Genomic DNA, 23509 nt, shown 5'->3' on the forward strand with positions numbered 1-23509 from the left:
ATAGGAACTAATTTACAGTGTTAATAATTTAACTCTATTGAATACTTCAATGTGAATTTGTGGATAATTTAAAATTAAGTAAAGTAGGCCGTATCAGGGGAATAGCATATAGTAGTCATTTTTAAAGTAACTACAGTAGTCAGTACTACCTAGAAGTTAAAACCACTGAATTGAAGAAGACTTCAAACTAGGCCTATAACATTTTCAAGAAAACGTTTCCGGTTACAATATAGGCAGGACAGCTAACTTCTTGTAATGATAAATTTTTTTCCCGTTAATTTGAATTTATTACTTATTTCATTGTATATTATCGTCATATTAATAATTAAGTGATTTGGTTGTACAACCAAATACCAAAAGTTATCCCTATAGACTAAAATATACAAATAAATAGTTAGTGCGTTAAAAAAAAATAATAAATAATAATTTTTTTTTGCTACCAACTTTAAAAATAAGTTCGATAACCGAAATCCGACTTCACCTTCGTTTTCAGCGTCAAAAATACATGTGTCCAAAAAAAAGTTATTTGAAAAATTGGATCCAGACTTGAGCTGCATGTATGACCAAATCTAGTACATTAAAAAGAAAGTGTCTGCAGGCACGTGTTGACATCAAAAATAATGACTAAGATTTTCAGTGGCTCATTATTTATGTTTGGAACCGATTTAATGGGATGTCTCGGTCGAAATTCTCAAAAGCTATTTTAAGGACCACTCTAACAATATATAAATCGAAAGTCTTGCGTTTATTTGTTTCAAACGGTTTTTTTGCGAAGGCGTCGTTTTTTTTATTACTTATAAAGATGCTTACTATACCTATCTAATTAGTCTATAATCCATCCGAAGAGTGGAGAATTCCAACAAATGACAAGCAAATGTGAAGCATTTTTAAAAATACAGAACTTGAGGATTTTATTTAAAAAATATATATATGTACCTATACAGCAATCTAGCATAAATAGGTTCTCTAATAATCCCTAATTTTTAAATAATTATAGTCCTTTCCCCTATGTATTAATAAGTAAAAAATAGGCAATTTTCTATTGAAACTTAATATTAATTTAAAATTACCAGTAATATATTTGCAAAAAGAAATCCGAATTTATATTAAATACGTTTTGTTTTCAATTCGTACAATGCAATTGTTGGCCATTATAGCATAAAGGACCTTTTTATGGAGCTGGACAGGTTTTTTGTTTTCTACGACCCTGGCCAAGTGGATGATGGTGCGCCGTGCAGTGGTTTCTCTTTTCATTTCCGCACCAGTAGGGTGGCCATTTTTTTCTCCAGACGGTTTCCCGCCCACCGAAAGAAATGCTCAGTGACCGAGGTCCGAGATTCGAATTTTGAAACACGTGTGAAAGCATTGGCCAACACCGCGTTAAGCGTTCCGGTCAAGACGTCGAAGGAAAAAAGTAATAATTGTTTCTCTGAAGTGGTAGCACTACTTTGGAGACTTCATATCATAGTAATACCATATGGTTTGTTTACACCACTGACCACACGCATTCGACCTGAGTACAACCTGTGCACAGGCATTATGCTAAGTAGTAATTTCTCACATTCTTGAAGATAATTGATAATTAGTTTTATTATTCTGTACGTTTTGGTTTTGTGAAAATGGAAACGAGTTCAGATACTTGTGAAGGTAAAACTGATATGTCCTCCGACACAAATAATATTACAGAAGTCAAAAAAAGAAAACTAGAAGAATTAAACGAACCTCAAATAAAAATTAACTTCAACGGCACAATTACTACGATGACTATGTCTGATCTTGATACTGTAATAAGCGATGTAGTTACCAAGTATATACTTGATAATGAAAATATAAATGAGAAGTTTGTAAGCCGTGCCAATTTGTTACTGGTTAACAAATGGCAGACCCAATATGGTGAAGCTGAAAAGAAAGTAAAGGAACTAGAATTTATTTACAGCCGACTCAAGAACGATTTAAGAACTAACGAAGCTGCCCAAGCAATAAAAGTTAATCATGCAGTAAAGCTTGGCATTAAAGTTACTCCAAATATGATTAACAATACGTAAGTATACCATATTGATTGATATTTTTTTTTAAACATCATGAGTTACAATGGCGTCTTTAACGTATACACTAATGGTTAGCGAATTGTCATTACTTTTTTAAATTTGTATATATTAGTTTGTTAAACACGTCTTTAGAAACCTATAATAAGATCATGCTAGGTATATATATATATATATACACATACACAGGTTGTTTTTCGACTTTTAAAAAGTACCCTTAATTATTCTAAAGATAAATAACTTACTGGTCATCATTTCATAAAATATAGTTTTGTTTTAAAACTTTATTGTAAGTAAAACAACTAATTAAATTTACATTTAATTATTTTGTTTTAACCGGCAGCCAATCGGTGGGAATAACAGACGTTAAACGTAAGAGAAATATGTACTAACCTATTAATGAACCCCTTTATAAACAATGAGTATGGTATTCTCTTAAAGGTAGTAAGTTTTTATAAAATAATTTAGAGCAATTGTAAAGGGTAGGAATAATATAATTTTTAACTATATTGACCACCCTTAAAAACATTAAAATTAATTTTTAACAGGCCATTGAATCTAGTAAGGTTATCTTAATTTTTTATATTCATAAATACCTATCCTATATAATCACTTCTTGTAACTCACCTTCACATGTTTCAATATGTCCTTTTAAACATGTACATTTGAATAACCATTAACTAACTAATAAATTTTATTTATTGATGAATAAATGATTAATTAAAGCTAAAGGTTTCTTCATTGATTATAAATATAGATTGCTCACTGGCCAGTTTTTTGGTCCCAATCGACATACAAACATAAAACCTACCATTGAGCTATCTGTAATATTTATAATCAATGGTTACATTGAAGCTGTACTTAAAATATTGTATTTTTTTTTTAGATTTACCCCAATTGTTCGAAAATTTCGTAATTCAGAAGTTATTACTATATCAGATGATGATTCAAAAGATGCAACTACTGGTTATGAACATTTTACAAGTAATATTCAGCAACGTAATTTAAACTCTGTTAAAAAAACTGAGCCAAGCGATGAGCATACCTTGAATGTATCAACCACTAGAAAGATGCCCAATAGGCCTTGTCCGAAGTCTAAAAGAGTTTATATAAAACACGAACCAGATAGCGATTGTGAAGAACTTCAGCCTGAGATTATTGATGTTCAAGGTTCATCAAATAGTGATATTTTACCCAATACAAAAAATATGTATAATCATGGTCCACAATCAATAACTACTAATTCTAACAATGAAAACAATAATTCGGAAACATACAATTCTATTGTTGAAACAAATAGTACACCGGATCCATTTACCGTAAATAGCCCTACTCTTGATTCAGTTTTACAAGCTATAACTACACCAAATGAAAATAATAATGCTCACTCGTCTGTAACAACCCATAATCCACCACAAATTACAACTAGTGTAGAAGAAAATTCAAATGTTGGTTTGATGTTTTATGGTGTTAATGATATTAGAGGATTAAAGATGAAATACCCGCCACCTTTGCCTAAAGTACCACCTCACAACAGTCAGCCATCATGGAAAAATGTCCCTCCAGCACCCAAATTAAGTTTAACTGTTGATGGTGATAAAGTACAACTAATATGGGATTTAAGATTAACTTCCAACATGGCAGATGTTAAGTTGTATGAATTGTATGCTTGTCAAGAAACTAAAGCCATACCCAATTCTTCTATGTGGAAAAAAATGGGAGAAATTGAAGCAAAGCCATTACCAATGGCATGTGATTTAGCAGCTTTTACTGCAGGACATAAATATTACTTTGCCCTTAGAGCAGTTGATATTCATGATAGACGTGCCCCATTTTCTCAACAGGATATGACTATCTAAGTTGTAAGTAATTATTTATGGCCACAGTTAAGTTATCCTTTTATTGTAAAGAGGTGCGATGGTAGTCAGTACCAACTTCACTATAAGGTGAGCCCATACGTTTATTGTGTCAAACCCAACTGTGAAATCTCTCTACTTAGTATAATGTAATGTCATACAATAAGCCAATTAAATAATTTTAAATTTAGAATTAATATATTAATTTTGTGCAACTCATTTTTTTGTTTCTCTTTGTTTACATGAAATCGACAAATTGTTTTAAAAATATACCTTAAGTGTTTTGTATATATCAATGTAGAGGAGAAATATAACATTTTATATCATATATATAAATATATATACATATTACTTTAAAGAAAAACCATACATCACAATACCTTGTTCTTTATTTCGAAGAGTGACTCACTTGGACAACACATTCCAAATGGCAAGTATCCACTCTTACATCATCAACTATTTACTTAAAAACTTAGCATCAATATTGTTTCAAAACATACTTATGAAACCAATCTGGAGCTATATATGGTATCAGCCATAAGTCCAACTTGCAAGAAACTAATGCACCAGTTTAGAAACTTTGATAATTTATAATAATCGCACAAACAATCTTTTAAGAAATATTCACTCATTAATTTAATTTATCAAAAATAGATCGAAACTTAATTTGTATGCACATCACATAACACCCATAAAACTTAACTTGGCACTCCAGTCGCTGAGTAAAATATAGTAGAGAAAAGATTCAATTGTAAAAACAATTGTCTTGACCAGAAGTTGATAAGATTTGTACATGTAATACATTTTTATAATACAGCTGTCGTCCCAAAAATATATTTTTTTTTGGGGGGGAGGCTGTTAAACAAAACTCGTCCTATCCAGAGTCTTACACTAAATTATGACCTATGTTATATGTATATAGAGGTATTTGTATACAAAGACTAGTATATTAAAGTAAACTAATTATAAAAATGTAGAACTTAGTTCGTATAATAGAAGGGGTTAGTGGATAAAGGTATGTTAACTGACATACATTTTTGAATTTGTTCAGGAACTACTAAGTATTAAAAAACTGTGGAACTTTTATAATATTTAATACATAAAAAAACTTAGCAAAGTGAAATATAAGAGTAAAAATATCAATTTAGGGATGCTCTATAAATATACTAACACTTATATTCATGCAATAAAATTAATTTTCGAAAAAATATCAGTTAACACCTTTATCATTCATTGACTCCTTCATTATTGAAATGGCTTCATCTTTCTAACAAAATTTATTTAACCTTTTTATATTCTAAAATGTATATTATAATTTTATTGTTTATTGCTATTTTTACTACTAGAGCACATTTATCACATATGAGCCAAAGCCCCCTCAAGGATGCATTTGTGAAATGTCTAAAATTACATATCTTAAATTCAATGTACAATTTAGACGTGCAATAGTATAACGAGTTCTTTTTGTTAATTAATATTATAATACATGTTTAAAAGTCAAATTTATTCTATACTATAAAAGAGTAAGAAATAACCTGTAAACTGTCTAGTATCTACATTCAATTAACATTGACCAATTGTGGCCCCCAATTGTTTTTCTTTATTTGACTACAACACAGAAATGTTTTTGTTAAAATGCCAGTTAACTATCAAGTTTAAAAAATACAACACATTTCGATTCTAAGAATAATTTTTCAAACACAAGACACAATTATGTCATCTAAATTACCGCCCTAAAATTATTAATTAACCCTTTGTTAGCGTGTTGGTCATGGATATCACATAACTCTTCACGTAGGCATTAATAAAAATCCTAGAATATAGGTTTAAACCATATATTCTTTTTCCCAAAAACAAAGTGAAATTTATATGAAATTCTCAACTTGAATGTTGTATTTCAAAAATTTAAATGGTAAATAAGATGTTGTACAAAAAAAAAAACAATGATGAACACTGGTGTTTAAAGTTATTACATTTAAGAATATGTTGCCAAATTTGTACAAAATCTTGTCATGTTAATTTTTTACTAAAAATTCATAGTCTAGGTACACAGTATAATCAATTGTTGACACCATACTAGAAATTCAAATTTACTTAAAATGTACATTACAATATATTTTGAAGTTTTACAAGGATTCTACAGATTTTCACAATTCAACACCATTTTTCATAGTTTTTGCATTCTATGTACTTTTTACAACACTGAAAATAGTAAATAATATGAATAACAGTTCATTCTATTTAAAAGAAAAATATGAATATCAAATAAAATACTGATGTAATGATTATTATTTTTGTTTTACTATTGCACAAAAAAAAATTAAAATTTTAAATAATTAGATACCTAACAATTGTAATAACCATAAACTATATTTTTTTTTAAACAGAAGTATTGATAAAAAAGAAAATATTAAAATTATATAGAAAAATACCTAAGGATGAAAATTGAGTGTCAATCCATGTAAAACATAAATTCTATCAAGAGTTGGTAATAATTAAAACTATTAAGTGGATCATTTTATTGTTTCAATTTATTTGGAGTAACTAATCCGAATAAATGGCAACGTCATTTTTTTTATATAATTGTATGCAGTTTTAAATGTATGGAAAAAACTAAGTTAAAAAAAATAAAATATAACTTAAAAGGCCTTAACTAAAAAAAAAAAAAGAAATGACGAGTTGGAAAAATAAGTGCAAATACAATATATCAATAATATTAAACTATTAAAAAAATACTCCAAATTTAAAGTTAATAAAAATGATCTTGGGATTTACGTTAAGTTGGAGTTTAAAGGTACATAATGATTTAAATACAATATTATTTTAACTAGCTACTCGATACAATTTTTTCCTATATAAAAAAAATTTCATTTGTTTTTCCATACTTTATATAAATAACATTGATTTTTTAAAATTATTCTTTGCTGTAGCATACCTAAATATAGTAATTTATATTGCATCAAGTTTGGTTATTTCTTATTTTTTCCTTGTTTACCAGATCCTCTGGGAGGTGTTACTGGTCTACCGGAGGACAACCCTCCATACATGTATTTTCTTTTGTCTGCCGGCTAAAACAAAAATCAAACACAATAATTATTTATAATGTATAAAACTATGTGTTATAAGCAAATTTTTAAGTATATAAATAACAGTGTTACAAATATTCATTTTCCATTTTATATACATACATATATAAATTTTATACATAAAACCAAATTAATAAAACAATTAAAAAAAAAAAACTTAGAGAACTTATTACTAAAAACAATATTTCAAAAATACAATTATAATGTTTATAGGGCCAGACTAGATTGAGTTTAAGGTAGGCTATCGTTGTGTGGGCAGTGAAATTTGTTATCTTATTATTTATGTAAAATATAATCGAGTTATGAAAATTAAATATAGTTAAATATAGTCAATGCATTATGTATATTTCGATTTGCTACTCTAAAGTGAAATATAAATAATGTATTTCTTTGCAATGAACAAAAAATAATAAATAGTAAAACAAATAACATTACATATGCCTTGTTTACATAAGACGAGTTATCGGCCGAGCATCTTGTTTTGCTACTTGGCCGAGCGAATAGAAACTGTTTCTATTTACTAGACCGAGTAATGTGCCTGTGTTGTTTAGATAGTCAAGTACTCGGCCGATATCACTGTCTCGGCCAAACACTCGTCACGTGTAAACAAGGCAATAGGGATGTATTTCGTACTTCAAAAATTATGATAGAGGGGGCCTTTATACTTAATATTTTGGGTCGATTTTTTATACTCGCTCACATGCGAATGCAACGATTTTGAACACATAATATTGTATGCACATTGTATTTTAATTACATTTAATTTCCTATATCAAGTTGCATCCCATACATTTAAAAGGTGAAGGCATTTAGGCCCTGCCTAAACATGAGCTCTTAATTTAAAGTTTATAACATTTAAAGTTTAGTACACAAGTATGACACTTTTAAAATACATTTAGTTATAACCATAATAAATTAAGATTTGTTTAAATTTAAAGACATATTATAATCGGAAAACATACGTAGTTATCATTTATTACCCCAAAAAATATAGAACTAATTAAAACTAAGCATGCCAATCAAAATTAAAGCAAATAACACAAGTCACATTTTAGTTAATATTATTTTTAAACTATAATGTTTAATTAGTGGCCACTGGACAGATATGGTGATCATTGGAAGTTCTAAATTATTATAAGTACGTGCTGTTAACAAGATTAGACCTACTGACAAGACAATTCAGTCAAGGGGATAAGGATTAATATGGTTGTCCCAATAACACTTACTAATTGGACAATGGAAAAGATTGATTAGCATCATAGAATTTTATACGCCTCCAGTACTTGAATCTATCAGTCTTCATAAAAAATAAATTATTTTAAAAATGTATTTATCATTTTGGGAGGGGGCAACTATTTGAGAAACTAAAATGCATTATGAAAAACTTATTGTAGAAATAGATCATCCAGGCTGCCTTTAATAACTAGTTTTTATCTTAAGAATCAGACGACTAACAGGTGAACAGGGAATCTGACTTAATTACTATAAACCACCTTTCCACTTAAAAGGACAACAAATCTATATTAGGAAACCAAAAACTTAGTTCTTTTATAAAAAAAAAATCTAAATAAATCTAATGTCTACAATATTATCTCTATTTATTTACCTTTAGTATCTGGAATGAGCACATCAATGTTTCGTCAACAGACATCATTGCTCCAGCATTGTCAAATTCTCCACAGTAATTTGGTGCTGAAAACAATGTAACCAGTTGCCTTTTTGCAAAGAACTCATAACCATCTTCCACGACCTATAAGATTAACAAGCATTAATTTAAGAAAATATTTAAGATGACAATATCACTTTTATAGTCAAGAGATGAATAACATATTTTATTGTCAAACCTGATGAGCTCTGCATATGAGATCGAAATCGTGTTTATGCAAAAATTTAGTCACAACCTCGGCACCGAATGTGAAAGAAACACCTCTATCGTTTTCTCCCCAGCCCATAGTATCCTGAAACAAACAAAAATTAATAATTAATTATGGCCAGTTAAAAATTAAAAAAAACTCACTTTATCTGGGTCAGACCATAGTAGATCACATAATAATCCTTGATCAGGCACGTCTGTCGGCCTCATGATTCGCCTAATTTGTTCCATTGATTGCAAATCTGGGCTAAGTCCACCATGGCAGCAGAATATTTTTTCATCGACTATTGCTGCCACAGGCAAACAATTGAAGCAGTCCGTAAATATTTTCCATAGTTTTATATTATATCGCCGTTTACCTAGGAAAATTTAAAATAGAATAAAATATTATTTTATTTACTTATTTAGAGTAATAATTTTACTTTTAAATAATGAAAAACATATTAATTATCCTTAATATTTTAGACAATGATAAAAAATAATATTTTGTTTTAAGTAATACATTTTTCATCACTACGTAAAACAAAAAATTACACATACTTAAAAAAAATAAATTTACGTTGTTTAAGAAAGTAAATTTATACTTTAAATTAGGTTAATGCCGACTAAGATGGTTAAATATAATGTAACTTACACTCATCATAAAAACCATATATTCTATTAATGCTGGCACACTCATGGTTGCCACGTAACAGGAAGAAATTTTCAGGGTATTTTATTTTATACGCCAGTAACAGGCATATTGTTTCTAATGATTGTTTTCCGCGGTCTACATAGTCACCCAAGAATAAGTAGTTAGATTCTGGTGGAAAACTGCCATATTCAAATAGTCGCAACAAGTCATAATATTGACCATGAATATCCCCTAAAAATACAATATTATCAAGTAGATATAAAGAATATTTTAAAGCACAAAATAATTAACACTAATTAACAATAATTATAATTTGTTAGTAATATATATTATAATGAAGTCTCAAGTAAAAGTGATACAATGCATATATATTTGTATTTATTAGGTGACAACAAAAACGTTGGTAGCTTATATGATAATATTTATTCATTTTCCTGATACTTATTGAAAAATATATAACACTACTAATTAATATTAATATTGGTTATTATAATGCTGATTCTTATATTATTAATAAATAAATACCCTTTTACTGCCTGTTGATATTTGTTATTTTTATATAAATTTTAAATAACTGTACTACATTTGACTTTTTCCAGGCAAAAGAATATTATTAACAGCAGAAGGAAAATAATTTCCAATACTAACTTACAACTTAACTTTCTTTCTACGTTCTAGGGAAAAACTTTGTTTTTTACAAAAATATAATTTTTATGGTAGACTTTCAAAAAATGTTATTTAGGGTCATGATGTCAGAGATGTGCGATACCTTTTTGATAAATCTATTTATAGAGTATGGTCATTGATTTTATAATATATAGATAAGTGGTGCTAAACAAAAAAAACCGGAAATCAATTTGGGCTAGCAGTAGAGGTACCCTCGCTTACAGACAAGTGGATGGTAGATGGGATCTTTTGCCAGGAGGAATCCCATATAAAAATAATGAATGTTACCATTTTTGTAAATAGTAAAGCTTACCTTTATATTTTAAAATCAATAGTATTAACAATATCATCTACACTACAGAAAAATCCCTTTCGAAACTAAGAGATAATATTATTACTAGCAATCATCACAAGCTGTTTCTTTAACTTACAAGCTTAACATGAAGTACCATCAAACTTATGTTACCATATTTTACATAAACAAGTTTTATATAATGAATAAATAATACGAGGGTGTTTGGGAAAGTAACGCCTGTTTATTTTTAAGAAATCAAATTTTTTTTCTACAAAATGTATAGGATTTGTAGTAAATAAATACAACTATTTTTAACATAGTCAAAGCAGGGATCAGATTCTAGTGTCTTCAACCATTTTCGTTAGCCAATTCCAAACATCTTCTTTGATCGCTTCATTAATTGTCGATCGTTTTCCGGCTAAAGCATTATTGATTTTGAAAAAAATGTGAAAATCAACTGATGCCAAGCCAGTTGTGAGCCTAGCTGTGCAAAGACAGAAATTGTCATGTAGTAGGCAACACCTTCTTTCTTTTGTTTAGTACCACAACTGATCTTCTCAACACGTTTGGGTGGGACTTTTTGAACCATGCATCTTACTGCTCTTACTTAGCACCAAGAGATTTTCGGCTTTTCTCCAAATTGAAAAAAGCTTAGCCAAAGAACGGTTCACAACAGATGAAGAGATCAAAGAAACTGTTTGAAATTAAGGAGAGAATTTTTAAGATGACCTTTATGTATTAGAATTAGTAAAGAGGAATGTGGGGACATGTAGTTGAAATGTAGTTAATGTATTTATAACAAAAACTACAAATTTAGTAGAAAAAAATAAACTAGGCTTTTTTGAAAATAAACAAGCATTACTTTACGAACGATCCTCGTACATATATGCATCATTAGTTATCAAAGTACAACATGAGTCATGTTATATTGAAATGAATCAATCTAAAATATCAGTTATTAACTACTATTATAAGATTACTTAGGTCCGGAAATAAAATAACATAAACCGCACAATAATTAAATTAAATTCAAACATAGTGTGTTTTTGCACAAAAAGCGCCAACAACAAACTCATAATACCTGGTTTACGTGATAAAATGTAATTTCGGTAATTACATAATAATTGAATTTTCTGAGATACTCACCACAAATTTTTAACGGTGCTTCCAGCTCTAGCAGTATTGGTTGAGAGAGAAATATCTCTCTGGATTTTAGACATAGCCCTCGAATTTCACCTTCAGACAGTTGCACGTTTTTGCCAGGCCTGGCTCCGCGTACTATAGAAAATAACGACAAACCACAAGAGTAAATTATAATGCAATAACAAAATGAAACAATGGACAAACGGATGACGGACAACCGACATCAAACGATTTTAATTTCGGCGCGTCGGCGGAGGCGACTTACCTTCCAATAGTCTCGATATGATGTTGTCGATGTTCAGCTTGTCATTGTCGCCCATTATTTCGCGAGTCTATTTAGTTGTGTCGTTAATGTTTTTATAGTTACTATGATACGGGGTACGTTACTGGTGCGGACCTGAGCATTTGGGGAGAAAATACGGTTTATGGAGCCGACAATTCGGAAGAAGGAAAAATAAATGTTTGTTTATGTTATCGCGAGACGAAAAGGGAACGCCGACGGCCGCCTGCTAATACCAAGTGAAATGGCGTAGCGTAGTTCGGACGTTACGTCACCAACCATTTTTTCTTCCCGGAATTTTCTCTTCCATGAAACACGGACCGTTGCTACTTGCTTGTCCGTTTTGCTATAAATTGTTATTTCATATTATTCATATTTATAACAAATGTGAAATGAGTAATGACGATTGTCAATTGGCAAACTAATTAATTTTTAATTCTCAATTATTTAAAAAAAAAATAATTTACCTTTATTTATGTAAAGGATGTCCCATAACGAACGCAAGTTTTAAAAATTTAATAACTCATATTCAGTATTTCACAAATAAAACATAATATATTATAATTTTTGCATTCATTATATCTTCCGATTTATTTATGATTTATGAATACCAATATCTGAACTAGACTTGTGTTTGATTTATTCTTTTCAAATTTGAATATTGCCCTTCTATTTGTTATTTTAATAATGCCAAATTATAACCAAAAACAAATATTAAATAATATACAGTATGATTATTAACGATCATTTAAAAAAAATATATATATATGTTTCAAATTTTTGTTTATTGACAATAATTTTTTAAAAATTGTACGCTAAAAACGACGGTGAAGTCAGATTTTACCGGTCGGGACCACTTTTAAGCTTAAACTACATTTTTTAAAAAGTTTACTGACCGTAAATACAAAAAGTTAATGTTTACTTTTTTCAAAAAACGTATTTTTTTACGCTTAAAAGGATAGCGTAGGCAGAAATTTAGTATCATACTTTTGTTAATAATAAATAACACAACGTAAGATTAAAAACAAATATTAAATGAGCCGTCAAGAGCATAAGTGGTGGAAGTTAAGTTTTCACACAATCTAGTTGACACCACAAGGCAATAGTTCTACATTCAGTTTAATGCCTGCGTCTAGTCTTGCTTTGCTTCCTTTTTTCAAAATGTATACAGCATTTCTACAGTTAAACTTTTGTTTCTCAACTTAAAATTTTCAACACTTACGCCACTTTTGCTCGACGGCTCAAACATCACCATTATGAATTTATTTTTGCTGTTGATACATATTATATAATATGACTGAAAATTTTAGCTCAATTACGTTGCACTAAAAAAAATCCCATACACTGCATGTTATCGATTTTTATTAATATTTCTAATAGAATAACTTTTTTATTTACAGAATCAATTAACAAGCCGACAATGTATATCATGTAGCATGTTTTTTTTAAAAATTTATCAGAATTTTAAGAGTTTGACCACTACAGACAAAATAAGATGGTTTAGAACAATAAAATAATGAAAGAGAATAGCGAACTAGTTTAAAAATAGAGAACATGAAAATATAACACTCGTAACAACTGCTTAACTGTAATAATACTCTTTATTTTAAAATTAAGATTTTGAGAAAAATTATCCCTTCTAAATCTCATAATAAATAGAAGGTATATCATTCTCTTATGTTATCAAAAACTGAGGACAAATTTAGGACTTGAGCCAAAATGTAGATGAAGACAGGTCTATCTTTAATTTTGTACAGATGTACTTCTATATTCTATAACTACATCTTTTAAAAAAAGTTTTCAATGCTTTTTGAACATTATGCAAAATTAGTTTATCAAAAGTAACAATAATAATACATAAATATTTTGTGACACAATTTTACGATTTTTTTTTTTATTTAAAAAAATTGTTTACAATATAATACAAACACTATTTAAACATTTTATTTAACAATAAAATAATCATGATTTCAACAGTTATATATTAGGTTATACTTCTCCAAATTCCGTGTTAAACTGTTCTTTAGATATCTGAAACCAAAATGTAATACTTAAGTTAACTAAATAAGTACAAAAAGCTCACTGTTTTAATTATGGTTAGTACTGTGTAATATTACAACGACAGTTTAAAATCCTAAGTTACTAGAATTATGTAGTTATAGTAAACACCGGCTATTAAAAATGACATATCAATCGTAAGTTGTCACTTGTCATGAATTATGACCTTTTAAATTACAGTTACTAGTGAATTTCGACACATAAAAATGTCTTGTACACTTGCCAATTGGCATGCATTTTTGATATCTAACATATAAATAGATTATTTAATGTAATATATATATATATATATATATATATAATATATAATATATATATAATAATAATAATAAGGGTATGTTTGCAAATATGTGAAAAGTGGTTTATAATTATATAACATATTAATATTGTGTATAGGTTTAAGTTATATCATTATACAGTCTTAGGTAACAATTAACAATTTTACAAATGGAACTTATAAAAAATTGCAAAAACAGCGAGAAATACTTCTAAATAAGTGATAGGTAAACTGTAAATAGAAAAAAAATCTAAAGGAAAAACTAATGTAAGTAAATCAATAAAAGAATAATCTTTTAAAAATGTCCTATAATAATTTGAATATTTAATTAATATTTTTTCTTTGCTGTAAACATTTTTAATGTACATATAAAATAATATGAGTATAGTTAATTTTACTAAAATTAACGATGTTTATCATAAATAATAATTTAGTTAAATTGGTAATTGTTTAGGAAATCGCCCATTGAAAATAAAAAAATTTGTTTTAACTAGAGGCTACAATTTTATTTGTGTTATTTTAAAGATACGTGTAATAAAAGTTTGTGTACCTATTTTACATACAATGTTAATATAATGTATGTGCATTTAAGAATACACGTGTATTTGCCATTTAGTTTTAGAAGTTATTCAACTATTATTTGATTGTAATCATTATTGTAGGTCTTAACTAAACTCTAGTAGTAATTTTGCATAAAAAGTCTAATAAAATTATATAATGTTTTGTTATAATCAAACTAAAATAATAATATTCCTGTTTTGTAATGTGCTCATAATAATTTGAGTATCATAATATAATGTTCATAATTACAATTGTTCAGAATTTTTGGCAATCGTTAGTAAAATGATTGATTTTCATTAATTTGATACTCTAACTAATTATTATACTGATCTCAATGTAATGTAATGAATGTCAAAATATCTATGGCTGCCTATCCTTTTTTATCAACGAGCCATTCCATATAAAATTTAACAATTATGAATACAAAAATTTATTTAAATTAAAATTCAAGTTTTTACCATAAAAAGAAAAATTACATTCGAGTCATATTAAATTCTTATGGTAACGATATTTAAGGAGATAAAATTTTGAGACCAAAATACTTAAATATTAACCTAGACTAACATAACTAACTGACCAATTTTTTAAAATATATTAAGTGATCTTGAATAAATACATAATAGTTTTGATCACTCTTGTGTGAATTACCAACCTTTTTATTTTTTAATTTCTTCATTAGCGCAATATCTTTTGCCAAATCATTAAGCTCATCTACAGTAAAAACTTGTTCACGCTTCTTTTTAGTCCTAGCTTTTCCTTCTAATTCCATTTGTTTACGAAGTTCTTTCTTTCTTTTACGTTTCTCTCTTCTTTCCAATTTTTTTTGTTTCGCATCTGCCCAAGCAACTGTTGGTTTCATCCCTTTTTTATGTTTGGTTTGACCAGGCCAAATACCAGTTTCTATATAACTTAGTAATTTTTTTTGTCGTGACTCTTCTCTTTCATTATTTCTAAAAACAAATAATATATTTATTGATATAGTAAAGGATATAGACTTTTTCTCAATCTCAAAAATATTGAAAATTAGACTTAAGCTATAAAAAAATGATAAAAAAAAACAAATCGGGTTTGAATACTTAATCTGGGTTAAACCTCAATTTGAGGTCAAGTTGAAATTTTTTTCAATTGTATGTTTGAGGCAATACAAAATAATGAATAATTATCACTATATATGAAAAAAATATCAAGTATAATATAATATGTTTATTATTTAATATTAGTACTATTATTAAATAACTTTAATTTTAACTTACTGATATTTAATAGAGTTGAAATCAATTTCAACAGGCTCAAAATCACTAATTACTTTATTTTTCAACTCTGGCATTTTTGGAAGTCTTAAAAGACCGAACCCAGTAGCAAGTTTTCCAAATTCCAAATCTATAAAATATTAAAATTAAACTAGAGTTATAACTTTAAAAAAACAATGTAGGTTTTTGACTTCTTGAAAAACATATTTTAAGTCCGGAGGACACATATCAACAAATAAATTAAACTTCTCTATAATTACAAAAATTATTATTTAATTTTTAAACCAATTCAATCAAACATTTTAACTTTAAATGCAGCGTAGGTACCAAATTGACGCAAAATAGATAGAAAAAATTTAACAAATATAGGATCTATTGATGTGGACATGTACATAAGTATGAGAACATGTTGTTCACATACTTTTAATGGGTGACATCAAAATTGTTATATTATCTAAATATATACAAACAAAAAGAAAGAGAGAGAGAGAGAGATAAACTAAAATTAATAATATATACTAACATTTAAAATAATTTTTACAATATATTACCTTTTACACGTAGTAGCAAATAACATTCATGTTTCGAATAAGCTTGGACATATGATACAAATGCTTTATTGGCACGATCAAAAACAGTCCTATCTTTTAGCTGGCGTTTCCTAACTCGTTGAACAACTTGATCAACATTTTCAACTTTAATTGGAGGTAAAAGTTCAAGTACCACCTAATTTAAATAATAAAAAATAATTCCAAAATCGTTTACTTTTAAAATTTTATATCTAATTGAAAGTAATTACTTTTTGATTAGAAAAAATAAAATGTATATAGGCGTCTTCATTTGGCATAAGCATTACTAATGAAGACCCATTTTTACCAACTCGAGCTGTTCTACCAGCTCGATGAACAAACGAAGAAGCATTGCTAGGAGGATCATATTGGATTACCCAATTAACTTCTGGTATATCAACGCCTCGAGCCATTACATCTGTACATAGCAATATTCCTAAACAAAATATTAATTATTAAATTTTTAAAATATACTTTTTTTATTATAATTTAAGAAATACAAGAGTTTAAATTAATCATTTGCTAATCAGGGTGTACACTATTCATGTTTTCATTAAAATTCTAAAATTCAATAGGTCCTCCCCTAAGTAATAAAGATTAACATTTTTACTTTTTAGATATAAAAAAACTTATATTTATAGAATAAAAGTGAGAATTTCAGGATTTATCTACACACATATAAAATAAGTGTAAAGTGATTTAATCATTTCTACTTAAATCTTAGAAATGGAACTAAGAAAGAAGAATTGTGGTTTGTAAATTATGTTATAATTAAATTTTGTTTTTTTTTAGCAGTCATCAATAAAACCTTACCTTTTTCAGCTTCACAAAATAATTGAAATACTTTGTATCGCTTGTTATTCATTTTGCCATGTATACTGAATAATTTTATACTAGGGATTAAACTGAAAAATATTTTTTATTAAAAAAAATAGTCCATGTTAGTTATATTATGTTTTATTCGTGTAACTATTAAATATATATGTCATAGAAAGCAATAACTGAAATTTTATTACAACTTAGAAAAATATAAAAAAATGTTTTTAAAAATTAACTAACAAATTTGCTGATTTATTATATATTTAGTTATCTAAAAAAAATTTGTTAAATCGGTTTTTTTTTTTTGCATAAATATAAACATTTAGAAAATCTCTTTAATTTATTACCTTTGAAGAATTATAGAAAAATACTCAACACAAGCACATGTTGATAAGAACAACATGTATTTTAAGTTTAATCCATTGGTTTTCAAAAACTGCACTAAATAGGCCAACTTTTTATCAGCTTCACAAATCGTGTAATAATTTTTTAATGTTAATGGTGTAGACATAGATTCTATTTGATTGCTAAAACAACAAAACAAATACATTATATTGCTTTTTTGTAAATATAAAAATATTTACAGAAAATAGTCATTTAGTACGAAGCATTAAAAGGGAATCTAAAAATTTGTTTAATCGCAAACATGCACTAATTGCAAATATTTATTTTGAAAAATTTACCTTTTAGGATTTAAGCAATGTTTCTCTTTAACAATAACCATAATAGGATTTCTCAATCCTGCTTTCACCAACATAGCAACCTGTTTTGTTTGTGTAGCAGAAAAAAGCCCAGTTCTCCTTTGGGTAGGTAAATAATGTAAAACAGTATTGATTGATTTTTCAAAACCTAATTCTAATAATTTATCTGCTTCATCTAATACTAACATTTCCTAAAAAAATAACTTGATCAAAATAAAGATAACAACAAATATAATATACTATAAAGTAAAAACATATAACATACCACTGATTTTAAAGATCTTTGAATATTGAATTTTGGTATTTTTCGTGTTAATAGATCTTCTAAACGACCCGGTGTCGCAACTAATATATTTGCTCCATTTTTATTAAATGCTTTAACATCAGTTTCTATAGAGTTACCTCCAAGTGATAACATTTGTGTAATACCTTCAATATTGGTTAAAAATTCAGCCAATACTTGACTAATTTGAGTAGCTAACTCTCGAGTAGGAGATATTATAAGACCTCCAATTTCATGTGTTTTTAAAGGGTCATTACGTTTCTAAATGCAAAAACATAATATTAAAAAATTTAATAATAGATTAAGATAATATAAAATTTAAGTTAGGATAGTTAGTTTTTAACTAAATTTAACAATTAATAAAATAATACTTACTAAAATTATTTCTAACATTGGTACCAAGAATGCCAAAGTTTTTCCACTGCCTGTAACAGCTTCTGCAGCCACATCTTTCTTTTTCTCTAAAAAATTCCTTATTGATTCGGCCTATTAAAAGATAATATTAATAAAACTTGTAAATTCAACAAGAATAATGTAAGAGTTAACTAATTACCTGTATTGGAGTCATCCGATCAAATTTGAAATTTTCTTTGATTGTTTTAAGTATCGGACTTGACAAATTTAAATCCTCCCACATTAAAGAAGGAGGTAAAGCCATGTTTGCATTGCCTAACACAGTAACGTGTATAAAAATCAAATTATTATACTAGTAAAATAATAGGTAATGTAAAATATTATAAAAATATTATATCGATTTCGATGATCGAATCACGTTTCACGAATGTCGAAAATTTAAATTTGTCACGTGTTGATTATAATCAGATAATAGCTATTTATCACATCACAATTATTTTCATATTATAAACCAAGACAGTGCTATAAACCATCAAAATTGGGAGCACGACACGGACCCACTCGACAAGGAGCCACTCGACAAACAGCCACCCGAAGAGATACCAACATGTACAATATTTATGTAAAATGTACGATTATATTGTGTATGTTGTGCGGCCGACACCACGTATTCTAACGGAGTAATAGCAAAACATGTAATTTCCAAATTGTATGTCAATAAAAATAAAAGCAGAGTAACTTTGTAGAAAAAAATATATTTTTATTAAAACTCCTATTGTATAGTAAACACTGTTACTATGTTCATTGTAAACATTTCAATTTACTCACAGGATTTATTGTTAACTCATGCTATTATTAATAATTATTATGTTTCTAAATACTTTTACTCTATTATTATAAATAATTATACATTTTTAAATTATTGATACTTATTTATTAATATAATACATAGGTAAAAAAAATATTTATATTGCAACGATATTAATTGAATAATATTGTAACTTGCTTTCATGTATTCCAATTAAATTACAAATATATTTTAAGTATAAAACAAATAAAGTTATTAAACATTGTTTAATTTGTGTGCATTTTCATGAGTATCGGAATGAATGATCCATGTATATATTATATATAAAATTAAAAAGTATTTGATAAAGGTTTTTACTTTTTATTGATTTAGAACTAATTATTAAAAACTCAGAAGCAGAGTGTTAGAATGAGATAAATACCGATATAAAAATTTTAAAAAAGTACATTTTTAGCTAATTCGCAAATGTGTATATTTTCCACCCATTAACTTTATGTTATAACCCATAGGCCATCTATATAAATTGGATTTTTTTATCTGATTAATTATTTCTATTTTTATTATCTATATATATATATATATATATAGGTGTGTGTATGGATGTGTGTGTCCCCCCACAATTTTCATTAGAATTTGTAGAAAAACAGCATTATATATTTATTTTGTATTAATATGTATTAGGTAGAATTATAAAATATAAATGAATAACCAAATTATAAAAAAATATTAACATGTATTAGCCCGTAATACTTTATAATATTAGCGGGGCGCGATAAAACATTAATATTTACTACTAAGTCATCCTCAAGTCTCAACAATGTGCATAGGGCGAGGCAAAAATTGTTCATTGTTCGCTATAGCAAAATCCCAACCAAGTCAAATATTAGCGTGATGAAATTATGTTTGCAAAAAAAAAAAGGGCCACAACGGGCGAGAGGCAGGTAGACGAGGAATCCGATGATAATCGAGCGGCGATCGACGGACGAAGTAACCAGCGGGTGCGGGTAGACGTGCGGTACCGGGCGCGCACGTATGTCGATTTCGGCGAACTTTAAAAGTCTGTAACTTCCAAACTAAGTGCGAGCGGCGCAAATTTTTTTACATATTCGTAATCAACATTAAAAGTACTGTCGATTAAAAAAAAAATCGGAAAAAAGGGTGCCCGGTAAAGTAGATTAATACCATAATTATTTGTAATGTTCTACCTATATTTTGTTATTTTTCCAACGATGTTCAAAATTTAAAAACTAAGCCAAGTGGAAATAATTTAGTAAACATTTTTTATCAACTTGATTATATTAAATTGAGTATTTTTCTTAAATAATGTACAATTGTTTCTAACTTTAATATTAAAATAACTTGTATGAAATCCGTTGTGTTAATAATACGTATGCTATTAGTTTTTATTCAACAAATGATTAATATTATAATTTATATGTTTATTACTGCCGATAATAACAATAAAAATAGATAAAATAGTAAAATCATCAATTTTTTTAATAAAAACTATTTCCTTGCAGTCTTTTGTTATGTACTGGCTACCGTCAACGTGTTGACCCATTAAATTTATTTCTTGATAACTCGAATCTTATAATTATTTAAGATCAGTGATGGATGGCCGCAGTTGGTAACCAACCGTTAGTTTGTATAAACTTGACCATAGTAAACTTAGTAATATTAACTTTTCATTAATAACTTTTTAATCGTATGAGACGCACTTCACGATAATTATAATATCACACACTAATAATTGTAAGTATCAATTATTTTGTGAAACCCTTGTGTACTCTAAGTACACGTATATAAACATCTAGATAATGCAATCGATAACGCCAATACACATGTCACTTAAATTTGAGTTATAGCTAACTATTAACTTGTATATTATAATAGTGTGAAATAAGGAAATCTGTGTTTATAAATATAAATTTAATACATTTGAACTTTTTTGTTGTTTGTGCATTTATACATAATATCTTTGATTAATGATAATCAATGATAATATTATGTATATTATATTATAGCACCTGAGTTAATTTGGATTGTTTTTAAGAAGTCATGTGAATTTACTACTCATAAATTATCGTTATAGTTTGACTTGGTTTATATTTTAATATAGATTGTATTACAAACTATTAACTATTAACTCCAGCCTTCCCCTTGTATCTGCCCTTGTTTACACATAAACTGGAGTTATCTATTTTATATATTAGCTGGACATTAGTGATAAGTCTGATGAGTGTATCATATCTAGATCCAAAAGAACCATACCGGTTATTTTAGACCCCAAAAAACTACTGCCGGCTTAATAATATACATTAATGTATAAACATTTTATTCAGCATCGGCAAGGCGCCAGTCTACCATAGGTTGTCCCTGTTTGAATTTACTATTGTGTAGCTAAGTATAAACAAATACTAACAATTAAGCATTGGTAGTGTATATGGAAAAAAAATGTCAACCACAAAATAAAAAATAGCTGTATATTTCAATAACAAATGGAACTTATCACAGATGTTATAAAAATAGTGTAGACAGTAGACACAACGCGGTCACACGGCGCGCGTAACACTGTTTTTGTATACTATTATAATTTATAACTTATAAGGTTCAAATAATAAGTGTCAGCTAAAATACGTTCAATGACATTATTTTCGACTTAAATATTTTTTGGATATTATATTTTCGGTTCTAAATTTTTTCGGAATTATTATTTTCGGCATATATATAACATGATAACTAATACACAGATATGAAAATACATAATACAAAATTAAATAATATTTAACTATAATTTATTATTGTGTTATTGGAAGTTGTAAAGTATTTAAGTAAATGTGTTTAATTTTATTGTCGGGTATCGAATGGTTTCGTATGAGGTATTCACGATGTATTGTTTTAAATAGATAGGTATAATACATCGGTATTCAATCATTTTAAAAAAAGTATAATTTCATTGAAATTTTATCAATGAACATTCTGTTTTACTTATTATAAAACGTGTAAGTATGTTTTGAAAAACATTTTTTTTTTTACAAACTCAAGAGACAATTTATTGTTGGTTAATTATCACTATAATATAATATTGTAAATATTGTTTCATATACTTTAAGTTTTTGATTTATATAAATTTCAATAATAAAAACTGATTTGTTTATAACTTAAATAAAAAAATTCAAAACTGTATTTTTAAATGTTTAATTCGAAAAGAACTCGGCAATGTATTTAAATAAAATGTTATATTTTTTATAAGTCTATGATATACGGCCATTGCCCATTATATCGAGAATATCTGATAAGTCATTATATTTGATAGTGGTCTTACAATATTTTGTTGGATATTAATTATCATTATCATTATAAATAAAAGTAAGTCAAATATAAGTTGATATTTAAGAAAAAGAAACTAACACAGGAGACAGGTCACACAGTGAATTAAAAATATTCCAAGCCTTATTGCATTAATTATGAAATGTACAAGTTTTCTCCTTTAAATAAACAATACTAGCCGCACAACATACACGAATAATAATCGTGCATTTTTTATAAATATTGTATATGTTGGTAGCACAACTCTTTGTAGCACAACCCTTGGAGTGGCTGTTTGTCGAGTGGCTCCGTGTCGATTTTCGGTGGTTGTTTGTCGAGTGGCTCCGTGTCGAGTGGCTCTTTGAGGTGTAACCATCAAAATTTATAGATAATATTATTTAACTCAAAATAACCAAACACCACTACGTCAAATTCAATAGATGTGTATTTACTACAGTCTACAAAATTACCTAGATCTAAAAAACATTGAAGAGAACAACGTAGTTATATTTTTTATGTACAATAGTAGTTTTTGTCTCTTTAGTAAAATCAACTTGAAATATATTATATATTTTGTATTATTTTTTGCCAGAAGTACATAATATAAGAACAAATTGCTCGTAGAACAATATCATATAACCC

At 27.5% G+C, this 23509-nt stretch overlaps 3 protein-coding genes across 5 annotated transcripts; 1 reads left to right on the plus strand and 2 right to left on the minus strand.

The window, feature by feature from the left end:
• Positions 1–1486: 1486 nt before the first annotated feature.
• LOC126846953 (activating transcription factor 7-interacting protein 1-like) lies at positions 1487–4278 on the plus strand. Its single transcript, XM_050586868.1, has 2 exons — positions 1487–2041; positions 2932–4278. Exons 1-2 carry the CDS (start codon positions 1620–1622, stop codon positions 3902–3904), a joined length of 1395 nt encoding a protein of 464 aa, XP_050442825.1. The 5' UTR covers positions 1487–1619; the 3' UTR covers positions 3905–4278.
• Positions 4279–5990: 1712 nt separating this feature from the next.
• Positions 5991–12122, minus strand: LOC126846959 (serine/threonine-protein phosphatase alpha-2 isoform). 3 transcript variants are annotated; one of them, XR_007686948.1, is made up of 9 exons: positions 11864–12122; positions 11602–11733; positions 9495–9725; positions 9005–9219; positions 8832–8945; positions 8594–8737; positions 8214–8284; positions 6837–6969; positions 5991–6103 (listed from the first exon to the last, which is right to left on the minus strand). XR_007686948.1 is itself a non-coding variant. In XM_050586874.1 (8 exons), the coding sequence occupies exons 1-7, from the start codon at positions 11916–11918 to the stop codon at positions 6871–6873; spliced, it is 990 nt and encodes a 329-aa protein (XP_050442831.1). In that variant the 5' UTR covers positions 11919–12121; the 3' UTR covers positions 5991–6103; positions 6837–6870. The 3 variants fall into 3 exon arrangements, 2 of the variants coding, with proteins under 2 accessions (XP_050442831.1, XP_050442830.1); XM_050586874.1 differs by lacking the exon at positions 8214–8284 and having other exon boundaries at positions 11864–12121; XM_050586873.1 differs by lacking the exon at positions 5991–6103 and having other exon boundaries at positions 6339–6969.
• Positions 12123–13768: 1646 nt separating this feature from the next.
• LOC126846947 (probable ATP-dependent RNA helicase DDX55 homolog) lies at positions 13769–19201 on the minus strand. The gene is made up of 11 exons (XM_050586858.1): positions 18950–19201; positions 18772–18882; positions 18379–18657; positions 18096–18304; positions 17760–17939; positions 17407–17498; positions 16824–17029; positions 16576–16750; positions 16028–16154; positions 15427–15724; positions 13769–13909 (listed from the first exon to the last, which is right to left on the minus strand). The coding sequence occupies exons 1-11, from the start codon at positions 19052–19054 to the stop codon at positions 13868–13870; spliced, it is 1824 nt and encodes a 607-aa protein (XP_050442815.1). The 5' UTR covers positions 19055–19201; the 3' UTR covers positions 13769–13867.
• Between the last annotated feature and the right edge of the window lie 4308 nt (positions 19202–23509).

The sequence above is a fragment of the Adelges cooleyi genome, unplaced genomic scaffold (genome assembly GCF_023614345.1).
Source record: "Adelges cooleyi isolate 19-005CV unplaced genomic scaffold, UGA_ACOO_1.1 ACOO_flye_CR_arks_rails_tigmint_CR_PRNA_9, whole genome shotgun sequence".
NCBI classification, from domain to species: domain Eukaryota; kingdom Metazoa; phylum Arthropoda; class Insecta; order Hemiptera; family Adelgidae; genus Adelges; species Adelges cooleyi.

Bases quoted from the DNA above. Each gene is read 5' to 3' on its own strand.
- LOC126846959 (XM_050586873.1), bottom strand. From the start codon at position 11,918: ATGGGCGACAATGACAAGCTGAACATCGACAACATCATATCGAGACTA. The intron at 9,726-11,601 runs GTGAGTATCTCA...TTGTATTTTTAG, and splicing joins AGCACCGTTAAAAATTTGTG to GGGATATTCATGGTCAATAT. The intron at 6,970-8,213 runs GTAAGTGTTATT...TTTTTGTTTTAG, and splicing joins TCTTTTCCATTGTCCAATTA to CCGGCAGACAAAAGAAAATA.
- LOC126846953 (XM_050586868.1), top strand. From the start codon at position 1,620: ATGGAAACGAGTTCAGATACTTGTGAAGGTAAAACTGATATGTCCTCC. The intron at 2,042-2,931 runs GTAAGTATACCA...TTTTTTTTTTAG, and splicing joins CCAAATATGATTAACAATAC to ATTTACCCCAATTGTTCGAA.
- LOC126846947 (XM_050586858.1), bottom strand. From the start codon at position 19,054: ATGGCTTTACCTCCTTCTTTAATGTGGGAGGATTTAAATTTGTCAAGT. The intron at 18,305-18,378 runs GTATGTTATATG...TTATTTTTTTAG, and splicing joins AAAGATCTTTAAAATCAGTG to GAAATGTTAGTATTAGATGA. The intron at 17,030-17,406 runs GTAAGGTTTTAT...TATTTTGTTTAG, and splicing joins ATTTTGTGAAGCTGAAAAAG to GAATATTGCTATGTACAGAT.